This window comes from Bombus huntii, chromosome 9, assembly GCF_024542735.1.
Source record: "Bombus huntii isolate Logan2020A chromosome 9, iyBomHunt1.1, whole genome shotgun sequence".
In the NCBI taxonomy this organism is placed as follows: Eukaryota; Metazoa; Arthropoda; class Insecta; order Hymenoptera; family Apidae; genus Bombus; species Bombus huntii.
The window spans coordinates 10,152,896-10,169,923 of record NC_066246.1 but is presented as its reverse complement, the minus strand read 5'-3'; the positions used below and the strand labels follow the sequence as shown (position 1 = coordinate 10,169,923).

The following is a 17,028-nucleotide window of genomic DNA, read 5'->3' as shown; positions in this document are numbered from 1 at the left end:
TTCTCTGCTCGAGCCTGTTTGTTTCTTACTCCACGCGGACAAGAGAGCAGGCCAGGAAGTGAACGCGGCCTGTTACTAAGCGTACAATGAATCCCGACGCGACATTGTACGTTATCATAATGTTCGGCCGACCTCACAGGACAAAAACCCTCTCCTCCCGCCCCCTACCAATCCCAGAATTCATTTCTTTCGCGGACTCTCAATGCCACGTTTCGTTTCGTTTCGTTTCGTTTCGTTTTGCAAATATAAATGATTTGCATTCGAAGAATGAGAGATAAAGGCTGGTGAAACGCAGAGAAAAAGGATATAACGACGAAGGTCGTGGTATACAGTATACAGTATCGTTCAAAAGTATCTGAACACTTGTATATTTCTGACAATATGTATTTTAATTAGGAAATTAAATATCGCATAAATGGAGTTGCGATGATCTTATTATTTATAACCATCATAGGTATATACGTTAAATTGATTTTTGGAAATTTATATGCAATAATAAAAAAAGACTGGCGTTCTTAATCGTCAAACTTTATATATTTTATATTCAGATTCTTTGATTTCTGAATTATAAATCATACGACTATACTTTCGAAGTTGTATTCTCTTTCGAATTAAAAATTTACTTATTTTTAATAATAACGTCTGTTCCGGCTATACTATCTACTGTTTCCTTTACCTGTCTTATGTTACTTTATTGAAAGACACAGAAATTGAGATGTAGCAGTTGTATCAGTAATATTACCTAAATAATTGTGTCGACGCAACATGTGCGCATATATATATGAGATAAAATACGTACATAGCAATCGTTCTTTAATAACTAACTTGAATTTATATTCTATTGATTTAGAAAAAAATGGTGGAAAGTGCTACTTCTACTAAATGATTAATGTTTAAATAACAAATTTTAAAAATATATAATTTGTACAAATCGATAGAAGTGTCCGGATATGTAGTTATGAACGATAGTGTACGCAGAATTTGCGCGAAGGAAAAAGAATTCATGGAATGTGACTCACCTAAACGGCAACGTTGTAACGCCAACGAGAAATTGACTTAACGACGATGAAGTCACAGTTTCGGACGACAGACAGGGGGTAGGGGGGGCAAAATCAGTCTCACACGCCCCCCCAATGTCACTCTGGACCCCCCGTCCTCGATGCTACTCCTTTGCAACGTGCTCCGTTTAGAGCACACACTCTCTCTTGCCACGCACTACCCGACCACTCACAGTCGTCACCAATTTTCTATCCTCTTCCTTTCTAATCCTTTATCCTCTCCGTGATCTTCTTCTCTTTTATTCGCTCTCCTATTCTCCTTCTTCTCTTTCTCGTTCTTTTTCTTCCACACCCTTCTTCCTTTCTTTTGCAAAGGCTTTACCACTTCCTCCTTCGCTGTTCTCCCGACGGTTTAATCGATAGACACTCGCGGGAGTCTGTTAATCGGTTACACCGAGAGCGAGCACTGATCATCAGGGGTCGAAGAAACGCGCGACAAAGAACGATAACATCGTTCGTGTTCCTCCCGCTATTGAAATACGTTTCCCCCACTCTCGATCGTAGATCACCGGTTGTCACTCTATTTTTTTTTCTTTATCCACCACCGAACGCGACGAACGTAAATATATGTACGCGAACTCTCGAACGACGTCGTGTATTCCTCTTTCCACACGTTCTATCAGTCCTATCTATCCCTATCTACGTATCTAACTATCTATCCATCTAGCTATCTTGTTCCCTCTCTCTTACGTACACGGTACTTTCAGACGCGCAGAATCATCGTGCGCGCCTGTTCGATTCCTCCTATATACTTCCGATATGAGTTTTCCACGGGTTTAGAGTTTACGTACGCGGCCAGCAAAGTGATTCGGACGTTGTCTGTTGTGACACCACCATCGATTTCTTCCTCTTTCGGCCGGTACGAAGTGGAAAACTGGTCCGTGTCGATGGGAGAGGTGTCTGTCTGCTCGGTTCCAGCAACGAAGACGTGGCCTATCGTTGTACGTACCTAAAAACCATTTGCGATCGATCAGAGGCTTCCATGCGATATGACGGACGATCGACGAGTCATAAACCGAATCGAAGGAAGCGAGTGCGAGAGAGAAAGATCGCCTAATGTGCCACGAAAACTATGTACCGGGGAGCCAGTATGGCGCCGTCCTTCCTTTATCTCTTTCTCTAACCCCTTTCACTCTTTCACGCACACACGCATACATTCGTCCCTTCTCTTTCATCGCTTTCCATCTCACTTCTCTGCTACGTTCGTAAGTGCCCGTCCGTCCCTCTCTCTATACCCCGATCTTCTTCATTCGCCTCTTTTCACTATACACGTATATTCCTTCTCTGTCTCTCTTGTGTTCGTTATGTTCACATGTATGCGCCTCGCCGGTCTCACTCTCACCACCACCTTCTTCCTCACTATTTCGTGTTAACCACGCGCATACACGTTCGACACTTGACTGTCACCGGCGCGCACGGGATCGTTGAATTAGTCGAGGACTAGATTATGTTAAGATTATGACACGATTCCAAATTCCACTGACTATAAAATAATCATCAAGTCACCGACGAAGAACAACGAATACACTATTAGAGCAAGGTAATTTCACTGATTCATGCGACATGACATCTCCTCTTTTTATGTATAACCTCAAACGACGAAATAAGAGAAACTATATATATCCAAACTAGATGAAACACCAAGAAAGTGACACAAGTCGACTGAAGCGTTGGGGCCAGAGACAGAGGCGGACAAACAGCAAATGTACAATATATATATATGTACAATGTACAATGTATATATATGTATGTGTATATATGTGTATATATATATATATATATATATATATATATATATATATATATATATATATATATATATATATTTATGTATATATGTAGCTCGCACGACACAAGATACACTGGACACATTCTGATCGACGCGCGCTTACCACTTTTCTCTTCCCCCGTTTCTATCATGTATCGCGTAGCGGTCCCTTCGATAGCCAAAACACGAGACACACTCGAGAGGAAGTCACCGAAAGAGCCACAGCCCACAAACAGCACCACCGTTCATCGTGTCAGGGCGCTCCGTTTCGTCGCCACTACCGGCGTGCATACCCGGTGGTTCTTCACCGCCTCGGCGCTAAAATGGCGATCGAAGTGACAGCTCTCGCCTCCTCCTCGCCGGGTTCGGTCGAGCAGCCGCTCTTTCCACGCATACTACCACGCATCGACTATATTCTACTTATCTTTCTCTCTCTTCTTCGATTCCCACTCGCTAATCTCTTTACATTTACTCTCTTTCTAACCTTTCTTTTTATCAGGCACACGCACACTCACCTACACACTCTTACAGCACGCGGCACAACAGAATAAGGCTCTCTTTCAATGTTATCAAGGTAGAATGGAAATCAGCCACGAATCGAGCCGGTTTTTCGATGCGTACCACGCGGAACCGACGACCACACATAAACGCACCAGACACACCGTGTGGAGATGCTTCTCGATGGCGGCCTCGAATTCTCAGTCCCGGACGACGCCTACACCACCACCACGTACCACCTTAATAGCTGTGCTTTCCCGGACTCACGGGACTCGACTGGGCTCCGCCAGGCCACGATATCCCCGCCGCACTTGCGCCAACCGGCTATTGCTCCTACCCTTCGCGAAGATATACTAACCGTTCCTCGTTCTTACGCCCACCCCCAGCGCAGTTCTATTACCCGTGCAGACTAACTGAACCCCTGCGGAGCTCCCACGCCCGCGAAACAGCCAATGCTGGAGCCTCTCCGCAGGACCGTCTAACCTCGACCAAGGGCGCCAACCTACCGAATACGTTTTCTGTTTCTTAACCAACATTATGATACACCGGTATAGAAGCAATGTTTTGTGGTTATTAATTATTGTTAGAAGTATCGGTGGTAGTAGAATTAAAATTCATTCTTAAATAATAAAAACTGATCGCCGACAAAGGGTTTTTAACAATACAAATAAATATAAAGTAAGTTTTGTTGAATAAAATGAAATTAAAGTAGATAAATATGTATAGATTTTCTACCTAAAGGCTTTGCGTAGGATTATTGTAGGTTAGGAAATAAGAAGAATTTATTACGTAGGGAATACGTTTGTAAAACGAGGGTCCCAATTCCTCAATATACGGGTCTAGCACTCGCCCCGTTGAATCGTGTTGTGACTGGGTAAACGAACGAAATACTCTAATGGTCTACGTTCGTCTGTTTCCATTTGTTTCTTCGAACCCATGAAACAAACGACAATCGCGTGATAATATTTTAATCATTGTTTCATCCCGATTTTATAGTATCACGTCAAACAAAGAGAGTTACATATGTATAACATTACACAACTTTAATGACAAGTATAGAGGGAGGAAATAGAAGAGGAATGAGTGTATATGTAAATACGCATCCCTTCACCCGGACCCTTATGAAGAAACGCGCAATAGAGAGAAATATGAGAAGGGTAAAAACGAAAAGTATCCATTTTTCGTGATTTTCTATTTAACACATTTTCACAATCATAACACAAATCACAATGATTGTGATGTTCAAAATTTCTCTATATAATAGCGTTAAAATTTGGTGTACTTAAAAATTGTTTATTTAACCTAATCATACCTACATAAAAATATGATTACTTCGAAATATGCCATTCTCGATAAATTCTTGTGCACGATTCCGTAACAAGATATAAGCAATTTTTTTTATACTTGTATATTATTAGTATCTTAAGAAAATACATCAAGTGTTATTACTTTCATGTAAAATCTATCTATAGTTAAAGAGATTTTTATTCATTCCATTTCTTTATAAATATATCTTATGTTATTTCGTCAAAATATTCAGATATAGGAAAGCGAGCAGCGTTGATCGTTTGACGAAAAAATTTGCCGATTCTTACGCGGGGTTGACCGTTCAAATTTTTCTCCGTCTCTTTGAAGTTACCGGCTCCGCTGTTCGGCTTAGCTGATATCCATTCCGCGAACATCGGTCACGGCACGTAAAGGGGCCCACTTGAGCGTTGATTTCTCATTGCGGGACATTGTTCGACGACTTTAACGATGCAATTAATCCTGGAAGCTTGATCGCTAGAATACTCTGTCGACAGACGAAATGTATGCCTCGTCGAACCGGTGTCGTGCCAGCAGCTTAATTAATCATCATACGATAGAACTTAACGACTTAATCTTAAGGTAAGGTTACGAACTATTTAACACACGAGTGTCGTGTCGTCTGTGTCGTGGTATCGAACAGTTGTTAAATATGAGACGACGGGTGTTAAGTTAATATTAACATATTATCAATCCCGCGAATCTATGTACTATGTACATACTGGCTACCGGGCATCTTTTGTTTAAGACGTATAGTAACATTCTTATTTATATATCATATAGAAAAAAACATATTTATATTATTATATAGACAGAAATACATATTTACTTCTAAGATCGAATAAAAAGATGAAACGAAAAATGTTACTCGTCATGTCTCTCTCCTGTTATTCCAAAATTTGAATATCTATAATAATATACACATGTACAATAAACTTAATTATTCTGTGCAAGGTTCAACATTGAATTTCAAAACGATGAAACTTAGACGACTTATACAACTTTACCTTACTACATATCTATTTAAAAATGTAGCAGATAAAGTCGTGGGAGTGGCGATAAACGACAGACACCATTTTTGTTATTTATGCGTATAGCCAGATTTAATTCGATTTCTCGACCACTGACGGTCGGAGATCAAAGTTCTGTACGGCCGATTTCGGGCCGTTCAATCGGCGTCGCAAAATATCAAGCCGTGGGAGCCGTAATTGAATCTGTAACAGCAACCGAATCAGCGCGATGTCCAATCATTGCATTATACGAGTCACTCGCCGATCGACATTCGTTAGTCAATCGTTCGTATAATTGTTGGGTTACAGTTGCCCGGTTAAGCTACAGCTTTGTAGTTGAGGTACCAGATAAACGAGCAACGCTAACAGCACGAGGCGGAGTGACACGTTGAGTGAAAGAAATACGATCATTGGCTCGTTAGATAGCGCGGAACAAGACAGAATTGTCCGACAAAATGTATAAAAGGCCTTCCATTTCACTTTATAAATAAACGTGCCTGGAACAATATGCTGAGAAAGACATTGTTATATATAGCATGCGAATAAAATTGGTGTCAGTTACAAAATCGGAATTGTCCGTGATATATCATCGACACTTTCGCCTGTCACTTTTCCTGTTTAATCTATTCAGAATCAACATTGCGCCGCGTAACATTTCATTTGTAATTTCTCCAGAGTCAATTTATATTATGGAATTCTGTTCTTAACGCTGCAATTGTGAAAGGAAATTCTAACGATTTACTTGGCTCAGTCACTGTTTCAAATGTTCCAATATAATCGTAATATTTAACTTCTATAAAATATTATAAATAGTAAAATAAAAAGTTTACCGTTTGCCTTTTACAGTTTGAAACAGGATAATCAAATAAGCTGTAACTTGTAAAATTTATTTGTAAAATTTCTATAAAATATTAAGTTATTTTATCACCAGACTTGTTACTGTTACGCAAAGTTACTAATATCTAATTAATTCCAATAGTTTACTACTTGTCGCTTATACAATTCCTCTAACATCAGTTGAACTATGCTATACAACTGAGAGATCCAGTATAAAGAGAAACATCGTAGCAATGAATATCCTACGGCAAATTTACAATGCATCGATTTAGGAACGAAAATGAGCTCCTCGAGACCATGGATTCACATATGTCACGTATTCGTTTGAAACAACAGCATAAAATTCTCACTAACCCCATTCTGTTGCACGATCCAGTTAAGATGTGACGGTCTATGCGAATAAGATATGAATACCAAAGAAGAATGTAAGAAACGAAGAGTGCAAAACAACGACAGGTAATGATACATGTAACGCGTAGACACGCAAAGATTACGGAGATTAGAGTCGTCCCACAGGTTGGGAGCGGCGAGAATGTAAAGTTGTTGCTTTGTTACCTCGGTAAACAGTAGGAAAGCGGTGGAAATTAGTCGTTCGGCTAAAGCCAGTGGCAGGAGTGGCACCGCGATAATTAGGTTTCACTTGGTTCGCTTTAATAATCCAGACAACATGTAAAGTGCATTGCTGGGATCCTTGCATCCGTGAAAGCATAGCTACTCTGTATGAAAGTGTTTGGTGTGCGTGACCAACGTTAACGTTACCGCGGCCTGGCCACGGTAGGTGACAAATTTTGCAAGGACAGCCGGAATTATTAATGCCTTTTCCGCGGAGAGGTTGAGACGAGGCGCGAAATTAGCAAGCCCGAAAGCGGTACACGGTGCGCTACAAGCGAATTCCAATCGAGATAATGAAAATTAACGACGTTAAAGCGACGTCACGCTCGTAATTAATTATCGCGGCCCGTTTGCCCGGTTGTCGATCGGCCTCTCTTGGCACACCGGACCCTTTCCGCAAGGGAAGGGCCATAATCGCGATATCAATCCTTCATTAATTCCCTCGGCGAAGAACGAACGACTTGCATCGAAACTCTTCCACACGACGCCACGATTAATTCCTTAAGACGCTCTCTATATCTATATATGCATGAAACACCGGCTCTATGAATTATACATCACGTCGCCGGCACCCTCGCCGCGAACTTTCTTGCGGCGGATGATCGTTCTTGCACTCGCCAACAAAGATAAGACAAATAAACCCGCCTCTTAATAAACGCCACTTCCAAAACTGTTACCCACCGATAGTTTCATCGAAAAAAGAATACTCGAAGCACGCACGAATATTTGACGTTGATTGCTCGATAAAATTTTAAGCATTTATTTTTTGATTGACGTATACTGATGTACGTAAGTATTTTGACTTCTGGTACAATTCGATAAAAAGAGAAAGAGTGGTCTATTTGTTACGTAATAGACTCTCGTTTAACCGGCCCTTATGCGATTAAAATGTATACTAATTGTCATTTATCAGTTGTAAAAAAAATACAAATACATGTATAAATGGTTAAAATTCCACATGTATGTATGATACAAAAAAAATGCATTTATTTAGTTGAATAAGAAAGCATGATTAAAGAATGTGTCAATGAATTTTCTGTTGGTCAATTGTTCTCATCAAAAATTAAAAAATTATCAAAAGTAAATTAAAAAGTTTCATTTGAGAAATATATTTTATATTACGTAAAGTAGTTTGAAAATATTCAAATACTTACACATTATAATAGTGTAAGTAATTGCATCCCGTTTAGCTACCGTCTTTGTTAGCTATCAAGAGTCGTACATCAAACTGCAGTTAGCTAGAATGAGCTGTACGAGTACGTATAACGAACCTCCTTATCTCGTTTACTCTTCGCCGGATTTTCGTATCTCTTTTTTTCTACGAGCCATCCTCCACGCTTGAATTCTACTCTTCGATAACACGAAATTGCATCCTCTGCAACCCACGCGTCGCGTCTGAGGCCAATTTATATTAGAATGCGATGCACGATTTTAATGTGTGAACATTTGCATATGAAACCCTTGGAAACATTTCATTCAAGAATCCTATTTTTAAACATTTATTTTGAATCTGTAAAATTAGAATTTCTATTCATCTCCATTCCAAAATATTTCTATGTTCTGTATAATACTAGACAATTCAGTATACAAATAATAATTTTAATTTTCTACCTGTTTTGAAGTCGTAAAAATAAAGTAGATATCTAAGCTTGTTTTTACGTCTAGATTTGACAGTCGTAAAGATATACGAGTGCACACAATAAAGCTTTAATTCAGTTAACGAGCGCAACGAATGCTTTGGTTGAAATTTCGAGTTATGTATCATACATCTGGTATTCAGAAGCACCAACTGTAGAGAAACACGTGCGAAACACGTGTGCGGAATGGCTATCATAAAAGGGAAAATCGACTTGAAAAAGATGACTTAATCTGGAGAGCTTTGAGGTTGGTAAGTTTCATTTAATTTTTCTAGGGAAAACGAAATATTAGTTTGAATTGTTGGATTATAGTTTCATGCAATAGAAAATAAGACCCTAACTAAATTAGAAAAACTATTATGAGGATAAATATTATCAAAATTTTTATTTGTGTTTCATAATGTATTTTCTACTATTAAATGAAGATGGTGAATAGAATGGAACAAACTGATAAAATAAAACGAATTATATAAGCATTAGTCAATATAAATCAATTATATTACAACAAACACATGGTAGAGAAATAGATTTAAACAAATTTATTTAGATCGAGTGAGATTGAAAACTCGTTTAAATTTATAAAATATAGGTAATGTCATGAATACATCCATTATTAAGTATTGTGGATTATTAGGATCAGGCTCAGCACTTAGAACTGTCGCTTCTTTGTACAACCACGATGCTTCCGTACTTCCATTTCCTACTCTAAAACGCCTCTTTATTAAATTAGGTGTATTTGTAATTTCTTTTTCTATTTTCGATCGTAATAAATCGATGCCTGTCAATTTAGTAGCAGAAATGGCAAACGTATTCTCTGGTATAACGTTTTCTATGACATCTTTTTCTACTACATCACATTTATTAGCAACGTTAATTATTACTTTATTTTCATCTACCATAGTCTCTATTGTTTTCTGAACATGTTGAATTTGAGCTCTAACATCAGGATGACTCACATCAAATACATGAATTAATATATCCTATAGAAGATTAAATAAAGTTACTTTAAGCTAGTAGATTTCAATATAATCAAAAAAATAAGATTTTACATACTGCACTTGTAGCATCTTCTAAAGTTACTATAAATGGCTCTATTAAAATTTCTGGTACATCTTGAATAAAGCCAATGGTATCGATATATAATACTTTTAACATATTTGGAAGTAATCCTCCATGTACTGTTGTATCTAAAGTAGCAAATAATTTGTCCTCAGGTTGCAACGAAGCATCATTTGTTAATGCTTTTATCAAAGATGTCTTGCCAGCGTTTGTGTAGCCAATAATAGCAATGCTTGGAAAACCATAATTAACTCTGTGCTGTTTTATCCTTTGTCTATGTTCTTTTAACCTTTGTAGTTCATTTTTTAACTTTTTTTCCCTAGTTTGTAGCATATTTTTCATTTTTTCTGTATAGTTTATTCGTCCAATACGATAATTGGTTAAATCCATCATTTTCTGCTTTATGTATGGAAGTTCAGCCAAAGCTACCTGCAATTTTGCCTCTGGCGTCTTTGCATGTTCTCGGAAAATATGAATGACTATAGAATAACGATCATAAATTGGTAACTGAAGAGCCTTTTGCAACTCAGCAATTTGTACAAATTTCAATAAATTTGTACTAATAAATATACATGTAACATGTGGACATTTTCTAATATCTTCTTTCAACGTTTCAAGAGCTCCTACACCAACTAACTTATTTTTGTTCAAAGTAAGTAGTGGAACTAGCTTCTCACCAACAACGCTCCAATTAGTTAAAGTATTAATGAGTGCTTTTGCCTCGGCTAATTGCAACTGAGGTGTAGTATTTCTTTTCTTATTAATACCCCATTTTATATATGGTTGTATCACAAATACTCTATTTCCACCAACAGCTGTTCCCAAGCAGTCTTGGGATACCTGTGCATAGGTGTTCTTTTCTTCTTCGTTCTCCTCATATTTAAATGTTGTATAAGACGCATGTTTACACTGATGAATAACATTTAGTATATTAAATTTTCTTCTTATATTTATTATATATTGTGATTTATTTAGAACCATAACAAGCTTTTTTGAACACTGCATCATTTAATAATTATGTAATATTTGCTCCTTAAATATACACTTAAAAATAAATACTCCAAAAAGCAGTTATACACATACTTTCATAACCTCAAATTTAGCATGTATGTCGATAAAATATTCAACTTAATTTTAAAGAAAAATAACATTACATTTAAATAAGGACTGTTGTTCCTCTATGTTCAATAAGTAGGAGAGAAAATGTATAAAAATAAAGAATAAAAGCTTTTATGTTTTATTTAACCTTGTTTAAAATGTAACTCTTGTATCAAACTGTTCGAAAATTGAATATAATGCCGGATAATATTCACGGTCAAAATAAATATAGATTTTAGTTTTAATTATACTCGTATTTGTATAAATTTGTTCTAAATAAAAAAAATCATTGCATGCACTTTTCAATTAAAATTAACGTTCTACTTCCTTTAATACATAGTATATGTTACAAAATTATTAAATTAACTTTTCGACGTATGTTTGAAATATTTATCAACCTCATAATATTTTGAAATACTTAATTCCTATGTTTTCGTGTGATATATTCAAACGCACGAGTTAAATTTGAGGATCGACGTAACTGAACAGATGTTCTTGCCACGTGACTGAAGGTCTGATCACGACACACTACACTGACAAGGTGTCAATCTCTCCAGAATTGTGAATTGTGACTTTCCAAAATTAAAAGTAGGATTAAATTAAGTTTTATATAAAAATGGAACCAGGAATACTCACGAAAGTTTTATCCGACTTTTTAACGACTGTTGAAGGAGAGTTAAGTTTACATAAAGGAGAACATTTCTTGGTATTTTTAAAAATATATGTGTACATAAACATTTATTTATAACCCTATTGTATTTAATTACATTCTTCTTTTTGTAAAATTGGGATAGGTATATAGTGTCATAGATAAGCACTGGTGTTATGGAGAATCTCGCGGCAGAACTGGAAAATTTCCTTCAAGTCATTTACACAAAGTAGAAATTCCGTCATTCCATGATTCTGAATGTTTGTTTGTATCAATTGCAAGCTTTCCAGGACAACAAGATGGAGATCTATGTTTTTCCGAAGGTAATTTGTGTTTGTACATATGTATACTTTTAAATAACGGAACTATTCCAATGCATATGTTTCCTGAATATAGGAGAAATTATTATTGGGGTACAAGATGTTGGATCTGGATGGTACTTAGGTCAAGTAAATTCTAAAAAGGGTATTTTTCCACTAACACATGTATGGCAAATTGACACTAAGTTATTGAAGGTATATTATTTGTATAAATTAACTTTTTAATCTAGTAATTAAATTGCATTTATTATATAAATAAGAAAACCATTAAAAACACTAATTTCTGTCATTTTCAGAAAGCTTTAGGGAAGAAGATTACAAGAAAAAAAGCTAGAATAAAAACTAATTTAAAAGCGCAGCTTGAGGAAGAACTTGATTTGGTAGAAGGTGAAATAGTCACTGTCACAGAAATTCTAGGTGATGGTTGGTGCTATGGAATAACAAATGATGGCAAAATGGGTATGTTTCCAGAAGGGTTTATATCTTATATAAATGACAGCACAGATCAATTAGATATAGCATCTGTTACGGACAATAATTCTTCTATATCTATAAATTGCAATGAAAGTATATATAGAAACGTTGAAGAAACACCTTCTGCAAAATCCTGTGTGGAAGAACCTGCACCAAATTATTATGATTTATTTCCTGAATTCAAACCAACTTCTTCAAGTGTAACAGAAGATATAAAAAATACCAATAATCTGAATACAGTAGATGTAAATCCATATGCTATAACTCTATACCCATTTAGTGCTCAATTTCCAAATGAGCTTAATTTTGGAGCAGGAGAAGTGGTACATCTCATTAAACATGTAGATTCAGAATGGTTAGAAGGTACGATAGATAATCAAAAAGGCATTTTTCCTATGTCTTATGTTAACATCATAGTTGATTGTAGCGAAACAAACAATGAACAAAATTTCTGTAATCAAGAAACAAACACTATACAATATGATGAATTAGTGCCTGGAACTGAAGCAAAAGTGGATTACACTTTTAAAGCTCAAATGGATGGAGATTTGACTATTTTTGAAGCTGATACAGTTAAAGTAATTAATATGGTAAATTCAGATTGGGTTAATGTTGAAGATCACTTTGGTAAAATTGGTTTATGTCCAAGAGGTTACTTGAGTCCATTGCCTATAGAATCATCAGATGTTAGTATTTTGGAAGATTTTGTAATAATACGACACGATGACACAGTTTCTGAAAGAACAAAGGAAGAAAAATCAAAAAGACTTTCAGAACCTCATAGACCAGCACCACCTGTACCTGCACCGGGTAGTACTCCGCTACAAAAGGGTGCAACAGAGAATAATTCAATTCTAGATAATATGAATCATCAAATCAACATTACTGATAATGATAATTTAGAAATTAAACGGAAAAGAGCAGACCAAAGACAGAATGTTATATCGGAATTAGTTCTCACCGAAAAGGAATATGTTCGTGACTTAAGGATGACATATGAAACATTTAACTTACATAATCCAAGTCAACTTGAATCTTTGGGAATAGATGTGACTACTTTATTCGGAAATCTTTTTGACGTTATTCAAGTTGCAGAAGAATTATTAGATCTGATACTAAGAGCAATGAAGGGGTGTGATGAAGAATTACAAACTATTGGTCCTTGTTTTACAAGAATGGCTGAAAAACTAAAAGGCGTTTATGTAAAATATTGCGGAAATCATGAAGCTGCATTATTTTTATTAAAAAAGGTTATTATATTAAAATCACTTCTTTTTTACCTTTTATATGTTAAGTATTTTATAGATTACTATATGATTTCAGTATGAGAATAATGAAGAAATAATGAAAGTATTCAACAAAGGAATTGAAACATTGCGGTATCAAGTAGCTTGCTTTGATATGAGTTCTATTCTTATAAAGCCAGTACAACGAATATTAAAGTATCCCCTTATATTATATGAGTTAGTAAAGGTAAGTCATGCTAATACTTATATATGTATTACCAGTGTATTATAAGCTTCCTTAAAATTAGGCAACTATTTTATAGTGTACTGATGACAACCATCCAGATAAATCTACAGTTGAGGAAGCATGGAAGACTATGACTGCTGTTGCCAGTCATATTAACGAATATAAACGTAGGAAAGACTTAGTATCAAAATATTTGGGTAATGGCAACACATTAATAAGAAAAATGGCTAAACTTAATATGCATTCTGTGGCAAAAATGTCTACCCGATTAAGTACACGATTTTCTGCTAGTTTAGGATTAACAAATGTTGCTATTGACCCAGAATTTGAAGAGCTTGTGAAACAATTTAGATCTGTTGAAAAATGCGTCTTACATTTAGCTAAAGATGCTGAACAGTGCCTTACATATTTAAGCGATGAATCTATTTCTGGAGAAATGATATCAGATTTCTTGATTCAATACTATCAAGGAACACCTAATGTTGAAGCAATGAGACTTAGAGACATAAGGTCCACAATTTGGTCACAATTCGTACAAGAATTGAAGATATGTTTGAAAAATAGAGTTAGTGCACCAGTTAATTGTTTAGCAACCTTATTAGAGGGACCTGCTGTGTTAATAACAAAGACACATGACAAATTACTTGATTATGACGCTGCTATCTCTAAAAGTGAAAAATATAAAGAATCAAGAATTGTGAGCTTCTATTGTATTTAATTATTTCTTTAAATAACGCGATTAAACTGTATAGACACATCACGACATTTTATTTTTTATATAGGCACAAGATGAATTATCAACAGCAAAAAGTAATTATGAAGCTTTAACACATCAACTAATGGAAGAATTGCCAATTGTGATTGATGCTGGAACAAAAGTATTAGTTGACTGTGTTAGTGCTTTTGCACAAGCTAGAAAACTTTTATGTGGAAAAATTACCAAAAGATATTTGTCTCTTTGCGAGGTATTTCAAATAAAACAATCGATATGTACGATTATGTAAAGGTTAAAAATTTGATCATATTTATTTATATGTGTAGACCTCGACTCAATTATCACGTCCGGACATTTTGGAGTCATTTTTAGTTAATCATAGTTTATTGTGGAACCAAATAACTCGTTTTGCATTTGCTGGATTAAACTCACGGATAGAAGAAGCTCAATCCACATGGTGTCCACAAGGGGAAAGACAAAGAATTGCATTAAGAAAGAAATACTCTAGTGATAAATTATATGTTGTTACAGAAAATATAGCAAGCACTTCCTCTTTGGATATGGGTGCAGCACATGGGACATTAGTCGCAGTGATTAAGAAGCAAGATCCTATGGGTGATGCCACTAGATGGTTTGTAGATAACGGTGTTGCTCAAGGATTTTTACCTTCAAAAAGTTTGCAACTTCAACAAGTAACACAAGCTGAATTACCCAATGAAGCTACTACTTCAGATAGATACAGTAATACATCTGTATCTTCTAATCTAATTTGCATGGATTCTCCTGAAAAAGAAATCAAAACTACATCCCAATCACATTTGAAAGAATTATTAGACCTTAACATTAACGAAGACACGAAGAAAGAGAATCACTATTATGGCAACATTGAACAAATTCCTAGAGTTCAACAATATCAAAATTTAAACTATGAAGTAAGTAATATTAACACATTCAAGTCTTTTCATACGCGCCTTCCCCAATAACATATTATTCCAGTTCCATATTATATCCGTTAAATTACATTTTTATAAATTAAAATTGGAAACGTAAATGGCGTAAATCACCGATGGATAACATCGCCTGATGGTAAAAAAAGATATGATTCAGCGGTGACCTACGCCGCCAAATAGAAGTGCAGATTGTGGTCCAACGGTGGGTCACGCCGATTTGAACGTGTTAAATATATTAAGGAAATTTTTGTTGTTAAACTAAATTACACTATTTTCCAGTTTTATTATGCAGAATATGATTTTTCTACAAAGATACCTGGAACATTGCCTGTCGTTAAAGGACAAGCATTGAGACTCGTTAGACCTCATGATGAGAAAGGAAATGATGAATGGTGGCTTATGGAGGATCGTTACGGTAACAAAGGTTATGTACCCAAGAACTATTTACGGGATCCACCCACGGAAAAGTAATAAACTCGCAAATAAAATATCAGTTCAGTATGTTCATGTATTAAATTGTTGATGTTAATGTTCCAATGCATATGTATAGTTTCATTTATTATAAAATTTTAATTAAGTCATTGAATAATGATTATATTAAATATTAGGTTTTGCTCGAGATATTATTTTTAATTTAATATTAATACATATCATTCGTATATTTTAATTTCATAGAAAAGTATTATAACATTACTGGTTTCTAATAATAGTACTTATGCTTACATGTTTTACGCTTAAAGGTACTTCCTCAGTATTTATTAATACATACATATATGTGTGAAATATAATTGAAAGATGTATATTTTAACTTTACTTATAATAATGCATTACTTCTGTGATACTATAAATATGTGTCACTTTAAATAATCTTAAAATTTTATTGTTTTATTTACAAATATATATAACTTATCTACATATTATATACATTTGAAATATCTATATATTATATGTATATGTTATACACATTTTTTAATTAACTTTATAAAATATCAATACTGTTTTGCATTTTATATAAAAATATGTACATATATATTTAATATTATACATTATCTTTATTGTTCCATATTTGTCAAATTATAAATATATTAATAAAATTCTTGTGTCAATATTAGTCTATTTAAATAATTTATTAAACACAAATTAATAATACACAATTAACAACAACAACAATTAATAATACACATCAGATAATACACAAATGAATAAGAAAGGCAGATTTCTCTGCTTGAAGCTCACCATCCAAATTGAGGATGCTTGCGATATGTATTTTATGTAACCAAAGAAACCATTAATATGACCTATATTTTCATTAATAATTATTAATTTGCATTTTGAAGTAGGATCAGCTGAAATTACTTTATAATATTTTCCCATAATCAAAATGAAGAGTATGGCACATAAGGCATGTAGAAACGATCCGTTTTATAAATAGTTATCGATAAATCAATGGTATCGATAGGAGGCACAGGAGGAAGAAGCGCAACAAAGTAAAAGAAACTGAAGATATAAAATAAATTGCATACTCGAGTACAAACTAAATATTGATATTATTGTATTACAGGCTG

General features: G+C 35.0%; 3 protein-coding genes across 4 annotated transcripts in view; 1 reads left to right on the top strand and 2 right to left on the bottom strand.

Moving 5' to 3' along the window:
- Nucleotides 1-1,168, bottom strand: part of LOC126869717 (plexin-A4) — a 426,446-nt gene extending 425,278 nt beyond the window's left edge. Inside the window, exon 1 of the mRNA XM_050626597.1 lies at nucleotides 1,020-1,168. The gene's annotated coding sequence lies outside the window, so the exon portion shown is untranslated. The remainder of the gene's footprint in view (nucleotides 1-1,019) is intronic.
- An 8,081-nt stretch (nucleotides 1,169-9,249) lies between these two features.
- On the bottom strand, nucleotides 9,250-10,792 carry LOC126869737 (putative GTP-binding protein 6). Its single transcript, XM_050626649.1, has 2 exons — nucleotides 9,779-10,792; nucleotides 9,250-9,705 (listed from the first exon to the last, which is right to left on the bottom strand). Exons 1-2 carry the CDS (start codon nucleotides 10,790-10,792, stop codon nucleotides 9,265-9,267), a joined length of 1,455 nt encoding a protein of 484 aa, XP_050482606.1. The 3' UTR covers nucleotides 9,250-9,264.
- Nucleotides 10,793-11,439: 647 nt separating this feature from the next.
- On the top strand, nucleotides 11,440-16,574 carry LOC126869722 (dynamin-binding protein-like). 2 transcript variants are annotated; one of them, XM_050626614.1, is made up of 9 exons: nucleotides 11,440-11,588; nucleotides 11,677-11,854; nucleotides 11,928-12,046; nucleotides 12,148-13,575; nucleotides 13,649-13,798; nucleotides 13,875-14,495; nucleotides 14,581-14,763; nucleotides 14,840-15,445; nucleotides 15,743-16,574. In XM_050626614.1, the coding sequence occupies exons 1-9, from the start codon at nucleotides 11,499-11,501 to the stop codon at nucleotides 15,932-15,934; spliced, it is 3,567 nt and encodes a 1,188-aa protein (XP_050482571.1). In that variant the 5' UTR covers nucleotides 11,440-11,498; the 3' UTR covers nucleotides 15,935-16,574. The 2 variants fall into 2 exon arrangements, with proteins under 2 accessions (XP_050482571.1, XP_050482572.1); XM_050626615.1 differs by having other exon boundaries at nucleotides 15,510-15,885.
- The last annotated feature ends 454 nt before the right edge of the window (nucleotides 16,575-17,028 follow it).

What these genes read in the sequence shown, in the direction of transcription:
- LOC126869722 (XM_050626614.1), top strand. Translation starts at nt 11,499, where the DNA reads ATGGAACCAGGAATACTCACGAAAGTTTTATCCGACTTTTTAACGACT. An exon ending in ATAAAGGAGAACATTTCTTG is followed by an intron (nt 11,589 to 11,676) that starts GTATTTTTAAAA and finishes AAATTGGGATAG; the next exon opens with GTATATAGTGTCATAGATAA. An exon ending in CATTATTTTTATTAAAAAAG is followed by an intron (nt 13,576 to 13,648) that starts GTTATTATATTA and finishes ATATGATTTCAG; the next exon opens with TATGAGAATAATGAAGAAAT.
- LOC126869737 (XM_050626649.1), bottom strand. Translation starts at nt 10,792, where the DNA reads ATGATGCAGTGTTCAAAAAAGCTTGTTATGGTTCTAAATAAATCACAA. An exon ending in TAGAAGATGCTACAAGTGCA is followed by an intron (nt 9,706 to 9,778) that starts GTATGTAAAATC and finishes AATCTTCTATAG; the next exon opens with GATATATTAATTCATGTATT.